This window comes from Aulonocara stuartgranti, assembly GCF_965226115.1.
Source record: "Aulonocara stuartgranti genome assembly, chromosome: 16".
NCBI lineage: Eukaryota > Metazoa > Chordata > Actinopteri > Cichliformes > Cichlidae > Aulonocara > Aulonocara stuartgranti.
Genome location: NC_138952.1, coordinates 17,497,765 through 17,512,934, shown reverse-complemented (window position 1 = coordinate 17,512,934; position 15,170 = coordinate 17,497,765). Strand labels below are relative to the sequence as shown.

General features: G+C 37.9%; 1 protein-coding gene across 1 annotated transcript; it reads left to right on the top strand.

Moving 5' to 3' along the window:
• Nucleotides 1-261: 261 nt before the first annotated feature.
• On the top strand, nt 262-14,480 carry prkra (protein kinase, interferon-inducible double stranded RNA dependent activator). Its single transcript, XM_082508264.1, has 8 exons — nt 262-501; nt 2,823-2,998; nt 3,491-3,572; nt 5,141-5,219; nt 5,318-5,435; nt 5,518-5,612; nt 5,710-5,872; nt 13,677-14,480. Exons 1-8 carry the CDS (start codon nt 464-466, stop codon nt 13,826-13,828), a joined length of 903 nt encoding a protein of 300 aa, XP_082364390.1. The 5' UTR covers nt 262-463; the 3' UTR covers nt 13,829-14,480.
• The last annotated feature ends 690 nt before the right edge of the window (nt 14,481-15,170 follow it).

The following is a 15,170-nucleotide window of genomic DNA, read 5'->3' as shown; positions in this document are numbered from 1 at the left end:
TATTATATTATTGTTATTATTATCATTATTATTATTATTATGTAGTAGTAGCAGTAGTAGAAATAGTAACTGTAAATTTAAAGATACAACGGTTTTTTTTGTTTTACAATTTAATCTAGATTTTTTTTTATTTAAAAAAATGATCTAAAACATGTTTTACGGGGACACTGTCCCGTCCAGTTGAATAGGTAGGACTCACCGGTAGGTGGCAGTAAACGCTTTAGCTCACACATTCTGACGTGCGTTTGACCCGCGTTGATCCGGATGTTGATATAATGTTAAACTGGCGATTGTTTCCCCGGCGAAAGTACAGTGAGGAGTTGCTAGCGTTGACAGGCCACTTAATGTCCATCACAGAATCATTGCTAGATGTCCAGAAAAATATCTCATCGTCGTGTTTAAAAGTTGTTTTGGCCGGAACAGAGTCTGTAATCAGACCTGTGAGGAACCGTGAGCTGCAAACATGTCTCAATCACCAGCAGTGAAAAGCGAGGATGCGAGGTCAGTGTTTTATTGATAGTAGTTATGTGATTCGAGGTAACGGTGCACAATCAACCAAACCGCTTGCATATCTAGTTTGTGTCAAATAATAATGTAGTTAAATTAAAGTGCATATTATGGTATATTAGCTAGAAGCTACAGCTGAAGTCGTGCCAAGTATTTGGTCTTAAGTTGTATTTACGTGTTGCTTCTTTCACTAATCTTTTAAATAAATGGCGTTAAATAATAAAAAAAAATGTCTGCACTGATTCACCACAGCTATCCGCTCTGTATGAAAAGGAGACATCATCATCAGAGAGAAAGAGGTGGTAGCCAAATATCCTAGAGCTGTAATCAATGGGAATTCAGTCATAACAAAGATGGTGGTGGAGGTACAACTTCCAGGGTTAAAAACGTGGGGCGATGATGCTGATGGTAGAGATGATGAATGATACCTTTTGCCTTCAGTGCTCCCTCATTCAACAAGGTGGTGAATGAGATTGTTGCTCCATACTGACATGACAGCATCGCACAGTCAGTTGCTGCCGGTTTGTTGGCTGCACGCCCATGATGTGAATCTCCATAGGCCCAATACCCTCCTTACAGTCTACAAACAAAGAGACTGACACTCACAGTTTTAAATGTATATAGTCTGAAAAGCTGCTTTGGTAATTTATGTGGCACATTGGGGAAACCTCTGCTGTACATAGTGTGTGCAAGCAGAGAAAAAGAGAGCTTTTAATTTAATTTAATTCAATTTAATTTTAATTGTAATTTTTAGCAAGGCGTGTCAGAATCATCATCATCTTCTTTTAGCTGCTCCCTTAAAGGGTCTCCACAGCTCATCTCCTGCCACCTGCCACAGCAACCATCTGTACGTCCTCTTTCACTACCTCTATGAGTCTTCTCCGATTGAGCTTGACTGATATAGGATGCCAATATTTGGTGATTTAAAAAAAGTCAACAACAATATACTGGACAACATAATTGGGTTTTTTTTCTTTCAGACTCAAGACATGAACAGATTTCTCTAACATTTGTTAAGTGTTGGTATTTATTTGTTATTTATTGTTCTTACTAGGATAATATGACAATTCACTTTTAATAGAAAGTTTTTTTGCTGCATCAAGTCATGGATTACTTGTTTTTGCTCTTCAAGACTGCTTGGTTCCACTGTTTGTTGTATTTGGGGTTTTTGTGTTGCCAACACAACAAAGTGAAGGTGAAAGCTGCAAAACTCTGTAACATCAACACTCATACTATAGTTGAAAGATGTTTCTACTGTCTGTTCTTTACTCTTTTATTTATTAATTAAAATTTTCATTTATTAGCTGTTTGTAAAAGCCAATAAATGGCTATTTTCTGATACACTGTATGCAAATAGCTAATACCGGCTGATATATCAGTCGGGCTCTAATATGGAAAATGAAGTGGCATGTCACAGGAATTACAATAGTGTAGTCTGAGACATAATAGATGCAATTAAAACTTTAATAGACTCACTAGACTGCATTACTCAGAAAGGAACTGCTCCATTTAATTTACCATCCTCACTGTTAAATACTTTTCCTGTACATTTTCTGGGGTGGCTGTAGCTCAGGTGGCAGAGCGGATCAGCCACTAACCAGAAGGTCGGTGGTCGATCCCAGGCTGCATGCCAAATATCCTTGGACAAGATACTAACCTCATGTTGCTCTCTGATGCATCCATCGGAGTGTGAATGTGTATGTATGTTAGATACTTAGCACTTAAGCTTAGAAGTTCTTGTGTGAATGGGTGATTGGTTGAATGAATTAGCTGTATAAAGCGCTTTGAGTGCTTTTTGAGTGCTCGGACAGAGTAGAAAAGCGCTACATAAGAACCAGTCATTTACAAACTAAGACAGTATAAAGGAGTTCCTGTTCTTGTCAGTCGATAATGTCTCAGATGATCTGTGTCGCTGCCATGGTTATGGAACAGTGAAGAAATTGCAAAAAGTTCTTTGATTAAACTGTTATTTCATTGATTAATCATTTAGTTCATTATTTAGAGAAATTTTCAAGGCAAACTGGTAGAAAGTTGACTTATTCTGGCCTCTAAAATTCTGTTCATTAACAATTTTGTATTGACAGCCTTTTGTTGTTTGTTTTAAGACAAAAATTAGATATAATTACATTTTTGGTACTAGGGCTGATAAAACTGGGAAAACATGGACGTTTTCACTTTTTCCTTTATTTTATAAGCAGTTTAAGTGCACAATCAGTCATCCTGTTGTCATTTGTTATTCTGTCATTCAAATTTAATGAGTCAGTTATTACAGTCATAGCTCATAATTTGTCTGTCCTTGTGTTGACTACGTGCAGCTTGGATACAAACGAATCACAGAAAAGCAACTCGGGGAAAACACCGATACAGATCCTGCATGAATATGGCACGAAAAGCGGAAACCTTCCTGTGTACGTGATGGAGAGGGCTGAAGGAGAGGCTCACCAGCCCAGCTTTGTCTTCAGCGTGACAGTCGGTGACGTAAGCGGCATAGGTAGGCTACGCTGTCACCCCTGCTGTGCTGATAGCTGGCTGTCACCGAATGAGGGCTTTTATTTGAATTGAAAATTGCACCGTGGTAATTCAGAGAGAGTGCCTCAGGCTGCAATATGTTCTTTGTCACTTTGTTGAATTTCTCTTCTGTTGCTGAAGCAAAGTGTTTAAATTTACCCTCTATATCCCTTGTTTTTTAACAAAGATATCACACTTCAGGCATAGAAAAGTGCAGGTCCAGAGAAAAAGGGTGAGAAGCAGTTGGAATGCTCTTCATGTTGAGGTGATGAGAAATGACTTAGTGTCTGTATTTAACATCTGTCACCAAGCCTATGCTTTAGGGGAAAAAGGCTTCAAAGTTGAAGTCTTTTTGTTCTTCCCACTAGCCTCTCACACTACATTTGATTAGGATACTGTGGCTTTCAGTTAGGTTTATTATTATTGCTGTTTTGATATTGTATAACACAGGCAACTGATTGGTCTTTTTTTTCAGGTCAAGGGCCGAGTAAAAAGGCTGCTAAACACCAGGCTGCAGAGGCTGCTCTAAAAGCTATGAACATAGATGCTGGAGTCATGTAAGTAGAGTGTAATCATTTAAATTACTGGTTGGAAATAAAAGTTGTACTCCTCAGAGGTTCGCAAATAATGAATATTTACCTCTTTGAATAGCAAGCGGACTTTGTGCTGCCAAATAAAGTTGGCAACAGCAAAGCTACGATAATTTATGTTCATTTTCTGGGTAAATCGTCAAGGCTATAATTAGATTAATGAGCAATGAAAAAAATGAATTGCATCCCAAATTAGTTTCAGTCAAAACCATGCCAGTGTTGTGGAACTTTAACAACTCAATCTGTCTGCATTTTGAATCATTTTGGACATTTTATAGACTTCACACTGGCTGTTATAGCATAAAACACAAATGTTTAAGAATATGACAGGAATCTTTTACTATTTTCATTTGTTTAAACACTGAAGTCAAAACAGTAATTGGAATTATAGAAATAATGCTGGTTATGTTGTTATAGTGACATCTGTCAAAGGATTGGTTATAGTGTTGTGGAAAAGCCATGACTATACACTCCTTGTGTATAGATTACTATCAAGGAGTCAGACTTTCCTGAATTCTTTAAGATGGTTTTAAGCAATAGTTCCTCAGTCTTTCTGAAGGTCATTCAGAGTTATTTGTTTTTTTAAACATTGGCTGCTCTTTCACTCAGTTCAGTCCTTGTATGTCATCATCACTTTCAGAAGATTCTTGTTTTTTAAGCCACCTAACACTGACCTATCAATCATTCAAGCAATAAAAAGCTACATAACTCAAAAAATAAACCATTTTTGTGGCTACACTTAACAGATAACATAGCAAAGGACCAATTTTGGATGATTCCAAAAAACCTATTAGCTAAAAACTTCGAGTATCTCAGATTGGTGTGCAGTGTGTCCTTATAAAATTTGAGGAAACTTAAGGTTGGAAAAAACAAACAAACATATGAACAATATTTGGTTTAAATTGTCATCACTATGTATAGAGAAGGCCACGACAGAGGCATGGTGAGTGTCTACAGCCATCAGAAAGATACAGTGGGGATTCTGTCATGGCTTGGAGCTGCATTTCAGCCAGTGGTGTTGGGGATCTTGTCAACTATCAGATTTTGATCCACCCAGCAGTACCATCTGAATGGGCATCGGTTTGGCAACCACTTTATTATTTTAGCAATTACAATAATACATCTGGCAGCAACACTCAAAGAAGAGCTCTGAGTATCTGTCAGAAATCTTTTACTATTCCTGAAGACTACTTATAGAAATGACAAGAAAGCTTGACAAGAGTTTAGGCTGTGCTGGAGAAAGATGCGTTAAAGGTGATCATACCAAATATTGACTGTCAAGCTTCTTAGAATGATGTGAACTCTGTTATTGCCTTGTACGTTTTGTATGTCAATGCCTGGTTGTACATTTGTTGTACCAATTTACTATTTTCCTAGAAAAATGAGGGTTAACTCAAGACTTTTAGCACAGCTCTGTATTTATGCTGCAGGAGGGAAGTCAGCCTGAGAAATCTTAGATTAAATCTTGTGCTTGTAACTTGTAGCGCCTACTAAATACTATGACACTCTTGTGATTTCTCTTTAATTCCAAGCAGGAATGTTCCTGGGACGTCTGACAGTAATGGTGTGGCAGCAGAGACAAACAATCATCCTAACTCTGTGGGGTTACTCCAGGTGTGCCAGCCATGGCTGTGTTTATGCAAGAACATTTCTTCCATATGTATGAAATGAACTGTGTTTCCCTCATGATCTTTTCTTATCGTTCACATTAGGAGTTAGCATTACAAAGAGGATGGCATCTTCCTGAATACACAGTTTTAACAGAGGCTGGTCCACCACATAAGAGAGAGTTCACGGTTATTTGTCGATTGGAGTCCTTGTCAGAGAAGGGTGCGATTATTTTTCACGTTCAAAGAAAAATTTCTAAGATTTTGCTCGTTTGTCCTAACTTTCTATCTTTTTTTCTCGACAGGTGTAGGAAATTCAAAAAAAGCTGCAAAAAAAGTGGCTGCAGAGAAAATTGTGGCAAAGCTTCAGAGTCTATCAGGCTGTTCTGAAATCACATGGGTATGTCGGATCTTTCTTGGCTCATTTGTGTGACGTCTACAGGCAACTTCAACATTTCAGGCAATTTCTTTTGTGTTGTGATGTTTTTACTTTTCAGGGTCCTAAACCAAGTGTGCGATTTGAAAACTTAAGGAACTCGATGGCAGAGAAGATATCTTTACTGAGGAGAAACCCGCTGAGCATTCCCAACACAGACTACATTCAGATGATGTTGGACCTTTCCAATGAACAAGGCTTTGAGGTCGCATACTTTGATATTGGTAAGAAAACAAACTGCATTTGTATTTTTCTGTTAGCAATACTGGTGCCTTCCACTCAGATTATGTGGTTCCCAGCTTCCCTCACTCACATCAGATTCAAAGAAAAACTCCCGTCGCCCTAATCATAGAACGCATTTAACGTCTTGATTAAATACTCAACTTTCATCCCTTTTTAAAATAATAAAACTGGGTCATCTATGCAGTTGTGCTTTCCCAAATGAGGCCATGTACCGCTCCAATGGTTAATACTGAGAAATCTTCAGAGTAGTGGGGCACTTGTGAGGGTGTTAGAAAAAACAACAAAAAAAACCCCAGATGTGAGGTTGACGAAAGACATTTTCCATACATTACGTTACACCTGGGATCGGATCGGATGCCTTTTGCCTTCACAATTGCCATAATTCTTCATGGCATACATCCAACAGGGTGCTTCAAACATTCATCTAAGATTTTGGTCAATGCTGGCGTGACAGCGTCACACAGTTGCTGCAGATTTGTTGGCTGCACACCCATGATGTGAATTTCCTGTTCCACCACAGTCAAAGACACTCTATTTAATTCAGATCTGGTGCCTGTGGAGTTCATCTGAGTACAGTGACCTCGTTGTCATGCTCAAGAAACCAGTTTGAGATAGCTGGAGCTTTGTCCTGCTTCATGTGCTGCCCTATTATCTTTATGCAGTGGCAGATCACAACAATAGTCAACTCAAGGCAGTTTATATTGAAATGGAAAAAACAACAATCCCTTTTAAGCAAACACTTGGTGACGGCAGAGAGAGAGAAACTTTCTTATGCCAACTATTCACAGTTAGTGTGAGACAGAAGAAAAGAGTGAAGCAGAAAGAGCATAGGTGACTGAACAGTGAGGCTGGTGTCAATAAGACTTGAATTATCTGCTCTTCCCAGAGTTTGTACGGGTGCTTGAAATCCGTGAAAGTTCTTGAATTTTAGTATTGTCTTTTCAAGGTTTGAAACATGCTTGAAGCCGTATTTCATTCACTACAAATAACTATATGACCGAATAGTTTTCTTATCAGGTAGAAAAATAAAACGAGTTGCAAAGTGTAAAAGCAAAATTTCTCCACCTGGGCTGCCATGCACCACTGTGTGACCCCGCCCCTCCGCCGAACAGTCGGGGATGAATGCACTAACTTGCTGTTTTAATGAGTGTTTGATAGAAAACGACACTGGTGGACTTTGGACTCTTGAGTCACATGACAGGTGAGTCCTCAGGGGCGTAATTTCCAGGGGGGTTATGACCCCTCCCAATAATCAGACCTAACCAACAAAATTATGAATTATCTTGCATGAATAGGCGGTTGATTTCTTTACTCCAGTTATTACCAGCAAAATAGTTGCATGTTTAATCATCTGGGAATTTGCCCAGATTTATTTATTTATTTATTTAGACAGAGATCTTGACCACACAAATGTTCAGCACAAAGTTACACCAATGTGAGTCCTAGTAAATAATTTTCGAGTATGTGTACATATCACGTGCTATTATTATTATTATTTTGCTAGCTATCAAACGTACTGGAGAAATGATTGAAATGCACTGAGTGTGATGCAGTACGGCAGCGCTATTATAGCAGTTAGTTATGGCATGGTGATTTATGGAATATGCTGTAAACTTAGCTAACATTATTTAGCAGTAGCAGTAACGTGAGTTACTTCACTCAAGTAAAAGCTTTAAACGTTAGTCTGATACTTAACTAGACAACTTATGGCATAAGGAAATAATGGTAATAAGAGGGACTGATCCATATGGACACAAAGAATAGCCACTTTTTTGTGCTGCCGAAGTTCCGAGGCTTTCATTCAAAATCTTGAGCACCTACACATTAAACAACTTAAAAAATATAAATGACTTCAAGCTCACATTGACGCCTGTGGGACACTATCAGCCACTGAGACAACAGACAAATTTGAGTGTTTTAATATATGAATATTTCACACATTAAGGCTGCCTGTTTATTTAAGGGAGATGAACAATACATTATAATTTTACATAATCATATCACAGATGATAGACTAAAAAAATAGATTTGAGGTAGATGCTTGTGCATTCTTAAAGTCTTATATGTTGAACTGAATTGAGTATGTCATCTGTTCAAAGGCTCTCCCAGTCAGTGTTGTTCTCCATGCCTGTCTTACTGTACATGATGTTATCAGCACAAACACTTTAAAGGTAATCATTTATGACTTTAACAATAATACAGACAGCAATGTAGTCCAATATCTCACAGTTAGTTTTATTGGGAATTAACTTTAACCTGTTTGGCCTTCAGGGGTTTTCTGAGCTTTCTGCTCGAAAATGAAATGACCAAAATAAATGTATTTCTCTGCCATTACAGAATGAGGTAAACAATATTTGTATCAAAATAAAGGATATGGATATGGATATTACCTGTCCACAGATTCATGGTGCAGTAACTGCTCTTTTAACTGTCTGGTGTCTTTGCTTTGTTTGGTGTTTGTAGACATGGTTTACATGAGTTTTTAGCTGAGCTTCAGAGGTTTCTGTGGACACTACTCATGTCAGCACTTATATTTCTGACCTCGTGTTATAATCGATTAAACGTGGTCTCCTCCCTTTTGCCCCCATTTTTGATGTTGTGGGCGCAAATGATCAGGCGTGACATTCTCATAATAAATCAGATAAAATACTGCAAAGAATTAATCCTGCATTTGTGTGATTGAAATGTGTGTGCAGTGACACTGTTTTAAAGATTTGGCCTAAATAATTCTGGAGTGAATGAGGCTAAACATGATGACCGGACTAGTGACACCATATCACCTGTGACACTCACACACGCACGTATGACTTTGCCAGTTTCAGCTGAAACAATTTCAGTGTTTCAAACCATGTTCCAGAGTTTTTAGTTCACCGTTCATGAGGTTTCAAGAAGAAAATGAAAGACAGATCTGAATGTTTGAAAGTGTTTTGGAAAAACTCTGTAAAGAATAGATGAACAATACTCAAAGGATAAATTCAACTGTTTTATTTTGTTAGATAAGTTGAAAAAAAAGTTAAACAAGCAAGTAAATAACGAAACAAGGTAAAACGAAGTAAGTTCAAAAAGTTAACAAGTAAATAACGAAACAAGGTTAAATGAGGTAAGTTCAAAAAGTTAACAAGTAAATAAAGAAACAAGGTTAAATGAGGTAAGTTCAAAAAGTTAACAAGTAAATAACGAAACAAGGTTAAATGAAGTAAGTTCAAAAAGTTAACAAGTAAATAACGAAACAAGGTTAAATGAGGTAAGAGCAAAAAGTTAACAAGTAAATAACGAAACAAGGTTAAATGAGGTAAGAGCAAAAAGTTAACAAGTAAATAAAGAAACAAGGTAGAGGAGAGAAAACCCCAACAATCCCCTCTGAGCAAGCACTAGGCGACAGTGGGGAGGAAAAACTGCCTTTAAACGGGCAGAAACCTCCGGCAGAACCAGGCTCAGGAGGGGGCAGTCAACTGCCGGGACTGGTTGGGGGGGTGAACAGAGGTGGAGCAAGACGAGGCTACATCAGTTGAAGAAGCAGTATTGTCCCTCTACCGGAAAAAGCTGAAGAATCTTTTCTTCTTTTTCATGGACTTTTCCACGAGCGCCTTTTTGTCCAGGATGAGGGTTCTCAACTCCTCGATGGTTTCTGTGTTTTGCCTCTCTAGTTTCTTGCATGTTTGTTCCACCTGTTCTAATGTTGCTTGTGTTTCTTCAAGCTTTTCTTTGAGCTCTTTGGATGTTGCCTCCTGTGTCAGCTTTGCCTTCTGCAGGTCTGCATTTCTCACTTGATCTTCTTTGTGCAGGCCTTCTAGCTGCTCATTTCTTTTCTGGATATCGCGGAGCGTACACTGCAGGTCCTCATGCGTTTTGTCTTGTTTTTGCTTTTGGGCCTGCATTTCTGTGTTTTCCCGCTTCAAGTTGTTGAATTCCAACAATATCCCCTTAATGAGCTCTGAGTTGTTTTTGGCCATGTGATCAATCTTTTTCTGCATGTGTGAGCATCGTTTTTCTAGTGTTTCCTTTTCTCCCTCCAGCTCACTTGTTTTGACCTTCAGTTCATCACAGAATCCTTGCAACTTTTGATTTTTACTCTCAAAGTCCTTGATAATGCACTTTTCTTCTGGCAGTCTTTCTTTCTGTTGCTCTTTCTCTTGAAGGAGGTCTTTATTTTGGACCAATGTTTGTTCCAACTCTGCCTTCACCATTCTGTACTTTTCCTGCATGCCTTGGAGCTCGCGCTGCAGGTCTTTTTGCTTTGTGTCCTGTTGTTCCTTCTGTTGGAGGACTTCTTTATTTTTTTCTTCAGCTTCATCAAGCTTTCTTTGGAGCAGGTGATTCATTTGGTCCATGTATTGCAGATCCCACTCCATTTTATCAATCGTCGCTTTCCTGCCTTGAAGCTGCTCGGACATTTCTTTAACTTCAGCGCTCTTTTTCTTGTTTTCTTTGATGAGGGATACAATCTGCTCTCTGGCTTGAGCAAACTTGATCCCCCAGCCCTCATTAATAATGTTGATGTCGGGCTGGCGCTGTAGTGTTTCTTCCAGGTGTTTGTTTTGTGCTTCCATCTGTAAGCACTTCTTCTCCAGGTGACGTTTTTCTTCTTCAATTTGTCGAATTTTGTTCTGGAGATGGTTGTTTTCATTCCTACTCTCCTGTAATGCCCTTTGGATGGATAAGAGGCCATTTGGAGAAATTGGCCGGCCACGCGTGGAAGGAGAGGCGGCGAAATCTTTTTGTCTTGGTTGCCGTAATCTTGGATACATGTTGGCGTTTGTATCCGATGACTCTGAGAGGTTTCCAAATTTTTCTGTAGTGAACGTTTGAAGGCTGCAAACACAAAGGCTGCGAAGAAACGAACTGAAAATTGCTGTTTCTCACCCCTATTTATAGAAAAACTTCAAAGGATCCTTGTGACATCCTTGTGACATCCTTGTGACATCATCACTCCTAAGCCAATCAGATTGTCACATGACATTTTGGAATGTGGAATGGGGATATGTTTTTTTTTAAACAGTTTTCAAATGTAACTTAATATTTAAGTGTTTCTTACTTGACCCGCTTAGTCGATTAAAAAGTTAATTGCCACGAACACCCCTAATGTTATATAACAGACCACAGAAAAAAGACAGGTTTTTTTCTACGTGACAGAGCTATAATAAATGTTTTGTTTTTTTAATTATCCTACTTTTTCTAAAAGGGAACATTATTTAAAGAATATGTATTTAATTAAAAACTCTGTATTCATCTAAAGGGTATACCAAGAAGGGTGAGCTTCCTGCTTGAAAAGGAAATGACCAAAATAAATGTATTTCTCTGCAATTACAAACTCTGTGTAAACAGTCTTGGTGTCAAAATAAAGCTAACACTGGTGAGATGTCATCAGAGCTGTAAATATTACTGCAGATGTTACTATGTCAAAGTTACTGTGACTCAAACATAGAAAAAATGATTTTTTATTTCCCTCACCTAATTTTTAAAAGTATTTTATAGCATATAACACGTTTGAAAATATGCTTCGGTTCACATTTAACTCCAGAAAATCATAAATCAAAATATGGATATTACCTGTCCACAGATTCATGGTGCAGTAACTGCTCTTTTAACTGTCTGGTGTCTTTGCTTTGTTTGGTGTTTGTAGACATGGTTTACATGAGTTTTTAGCTGAGATTCAGAGGTTTCTGTGGACACTACTCATGTCAGCACTTATATTTCTGACCTCGTGTTATAATCGATTAAACGTGGTCTCCTCCCTTTTGCCCCCATTTTTGATGTTGTGGGCGCAAATGATCAGGCGTGACATTCTCATAATAAATCAGATAAAATACTGCAAATAATTAATCCTGCATTTGTGTGATTGAAATGTGTGTGCAGTGACACTGTTTTAAAGATTTGGCCTAAATAATTCTGGAGTGAATGAGGCTAAACATGATGACTGGACTAGTGACACCATATCACCTGTGACACTCACACACGCACGTATGACTTTGCCAGTTTCAGCTGAAACAATTTCAGTGTTTCAAACCATGTTCCAGAGTTTTTAGTTCACCGTTCATGAGGTTTCAAGAAGAAAATGAAAGACAGATCTGAATGTTTGAAAGTGTTTTGGAAAAACTCTGTAAAGAATAGATGAACAATACTCAAAGGATAAATTCAACTGTTTTATTTTGTTAGATAAGTTGAAAAAAAAGTTAAACAAGCAAGTAAATAACGAAACAAGGTAAAACGAAGTAAGTTCAAAAAGTTAACAAGTAATAATAATTTTTTTTAATAATTATCCTACTTTTTATAAAAGGGAACATTATTTAAAGAATATGTAGTTAATTAAAAAAACTCTCTGTTCATCTAAAGGGTATAACAAGAAGGGTGAGCTTTCTGCTCGACAATGAAATGACCAAAATAAATGTATTTCTCTGCAATTAGAAACTGTGTAAACAGTCTTTGTATCAAAATAAAGCGAACGCTTGTGAGATGTCATTAGAGACGTGAATATTACTGCAGATGTTACTGTCAAAGTTGCTGTGACTCAAACATAGAAACATTTGATTTTTTTATTTGGGTGCTTAACTAGTTAAAAAAAAGCATCTGTCTCCTATTTTTGCGTCACATAGTAAAGAAGCATCAATATCTGATTAGAAGACTTATTAATTTGGACATGCTGTTTATTATTGTGGTGTTTGCTGCAGTTTTCTTGTTTTGTGGGGTTGTTTTTTTTCAAGTGGAGATGAATATCTCTGACAAGTTGATTTGTTCACATTTGCAAATCTAAATTTTTAAGAGAAATTTGGTTTTTGAGTTTGTAGACAATGTAAATATAAGGCAACCATTTCCTTCTTCAGTATTTGTCTGTGGTGCATTTTTCTCTGTTTTAACAAAAGGGGAACAAAGGACATTTAAGTCCTCGTAAAATGATTTGTTTTAATTTTAAATTTTTGCTAAAACACATTTACCTGTTCACAACTGCGATTAAATAATTGTAATTTGGCATCTTATTTTTTTTTTTAAGTGTTTTACTATGTTTTTTGTTTTTTTTAGTAAAACAATGAATTTTAAAATAATAACAACAATAATCATGATGAATATTATCATTAATTATTATTATCATTATATAATTTAATACATGAACCTTACACTGGGTTGTATTTTCAAACAGTAATGAATGAATTATCAGTCTCCTGTGAGCAAACATTTGGCGACAGTGCTGAGGAAGAACTCCCTATTAACAGGAAGAGACGTCCTGCAGAAGCATGCTCAGGGAGTGGCTGCTATCTGTCATGACAGGGTGGGGGGTGAGGGGGAAAGAGAAGAGGAAATAGGAGCATAGAGAACAAGAAAGTAAACAAAAGGCCAAAAATTGTGCACACATCCTCTGTGTCTACCAAGATTGCTAATTGTGATGGAACCTACCTGGTAAAATGCCTGTAGAGTCGTAAAACAGGTCATCTACTAATCTGAAGGTTGGTAGTTCGATCCAGCCTGCATGCCAAAGTATGCTTTAGCAAGGTACTGAAGCCCAGGTTGCTCTCCAATGCATTTGTTGGCATGTATATGTTAGAAAGCACTAAGACGTGGAAAAAGTGCTTGTATAAATGTGTGTGAATGGGTGAACCAGGCCTGTTGTAATACTTTTAGTGCTCAAGTTGAGTTTCTACGTTCAGAAAAAGAGAAACAAGGGTTACTCCCAGTAGGAGTCCAAAGGGGGAAGAGTTAAATTCAATTCTGTAGTATAATGGAAACCATTATCCACAGCTTGTGGCTGTAAAATATGTGTTGCAAGATGTTAACTATTCAACTGTTTTGCAGATGAGCTCACAGTGAACGGGCAGTATCAGTGCCTGGCAGAGCTGTCCACCACCCCTGTCACCGTGTGCCACGGCACAGGCATTTCCTGTAGCAACGCCCACAACGACGCAGCCCACAGCGCACTACAGTACATCAAGGCCTCCATCAAATAAACAACGGCGCCGCCAGCAGTCGCTGCACCCACAGTGTCACATACATCAGCTGATGCCCAGTCTGCGATTGCCCGGGTATATTTTTGTAATCATGCACATGGCAAAGTAGACTCAACTGCGCAGTAACCCGAAAAAGCATCAGCTTTATTTTTCACCTCTATTTATACTCGCGAGCAAACTGTAAAAGAATCGAGCGGAAGTGTGGTTGTTTTTATGTTTTTATTTTAAATGTCCCAAAGTATGTGATGAAAAGTGGAAGAATATTACAAACGATTTTCTTTGTATCTTTTTACACACAGTGTGAGTGCAGTCAGTGGTTTGAATGTCTAGTTTTTCCATACATTTTGTCTAGTGTGACATATGGACAGAAAGACAGGCCATGTTTTTATTTCTTATTAGTATTTATTTTGTCCTACTTCCACTCATCCATCGCTCTTTATCAGTTTGACTCGGAATAGAAAAGATGATTGCTGGTCTGTTGCAGTGTGCCTCTGTATAGCTATAGAAGTAAAACCTGCTCTATATTTAATAGATTTACTGACTGGTGTTCTCTGCTGTATGAACTTACTGTTGGTAGAGAAAAATGGCAGCAACAACAAGTGTTCAGATCCAGTAAATAAATGAAATAACATTAAATAAATGTTAATGAGTGTTGGCGTGTGTTAATGGCCGTGCAATAGAGCCTACTGAGAGAATAAATTGCTGTGGCGCCTTCAGGAGCCGGCTGTTGTGTTATTGATTGAAATGCGTCCCGTGGGAGATGACCGCTGGACAGCCATTTATTCATCAGCCAGCCCGTTGTTAAGTATTGGTACAAAGCTAATTACATCAGAGTGAATTCATGGGTGCTTTCTACTTAATTTGTGTTGTTTTATAACAAAAAAGTGGCCCAAAGAAAAGTCAAATACAGTAATTTATTTATTTGAATTTGGTTTTTTTACTCTAAAGAGTGATATTTGCACTCACTGGCCACTCTATTAGGTACAGAGACCCATCTCTCCCTGTGACTGGCATCAGCTGCTTTCATAGAAGAAAAATGACAACAGTGAAAGTTAAACCTGAAAGCAATGAGTAAAACGACACTATTATCCATATGCATTCAACAGACACTTTATTAGGTACACCTTCCTGGTACTGGGTTGGAACATCCTAATTTTTCATTTCATAGATTCAACAAGGTGCCTCACAGATTTTGTTTTATAGTTACATGACAGCATCTCACAGGCCCTGCAGATTTGTTGGACACACGTCCAGGATGGGAATCTTCTGTTGGACCACCTCCCAAAGATGCTCTATTAGATTGTCGTCTACTGTAAATACAGTAAAATAATTGTCATGACAC

What these genes read in the sequence shown, in the direction of transcription:
- prkra (XM_082508264.1), top strand. Translation starts at nt 464, where the DNA reads ATGTCTCAATCACCAGCAGTGAAAAGCGAGGATGCGAG. An exon ending in CGGTGACGTAAGCGGCATAG is followed by an intron (nt 2,999 to 3,490) that starts GTAGGCTACGCT and finishes CTTTTTTTTCAG; the next exon opens with GTCAAGGGCCGAGTAAAAAG. An exon ending in GCTGTTCTGAAATCACATGG is followed by an intron (nt 5,613 to 5,709) that starts GTATGTCGGATC and finishes TTTACTTTTCAG; the next exon opens with GGTCCTAAACCAAGTGTGCG.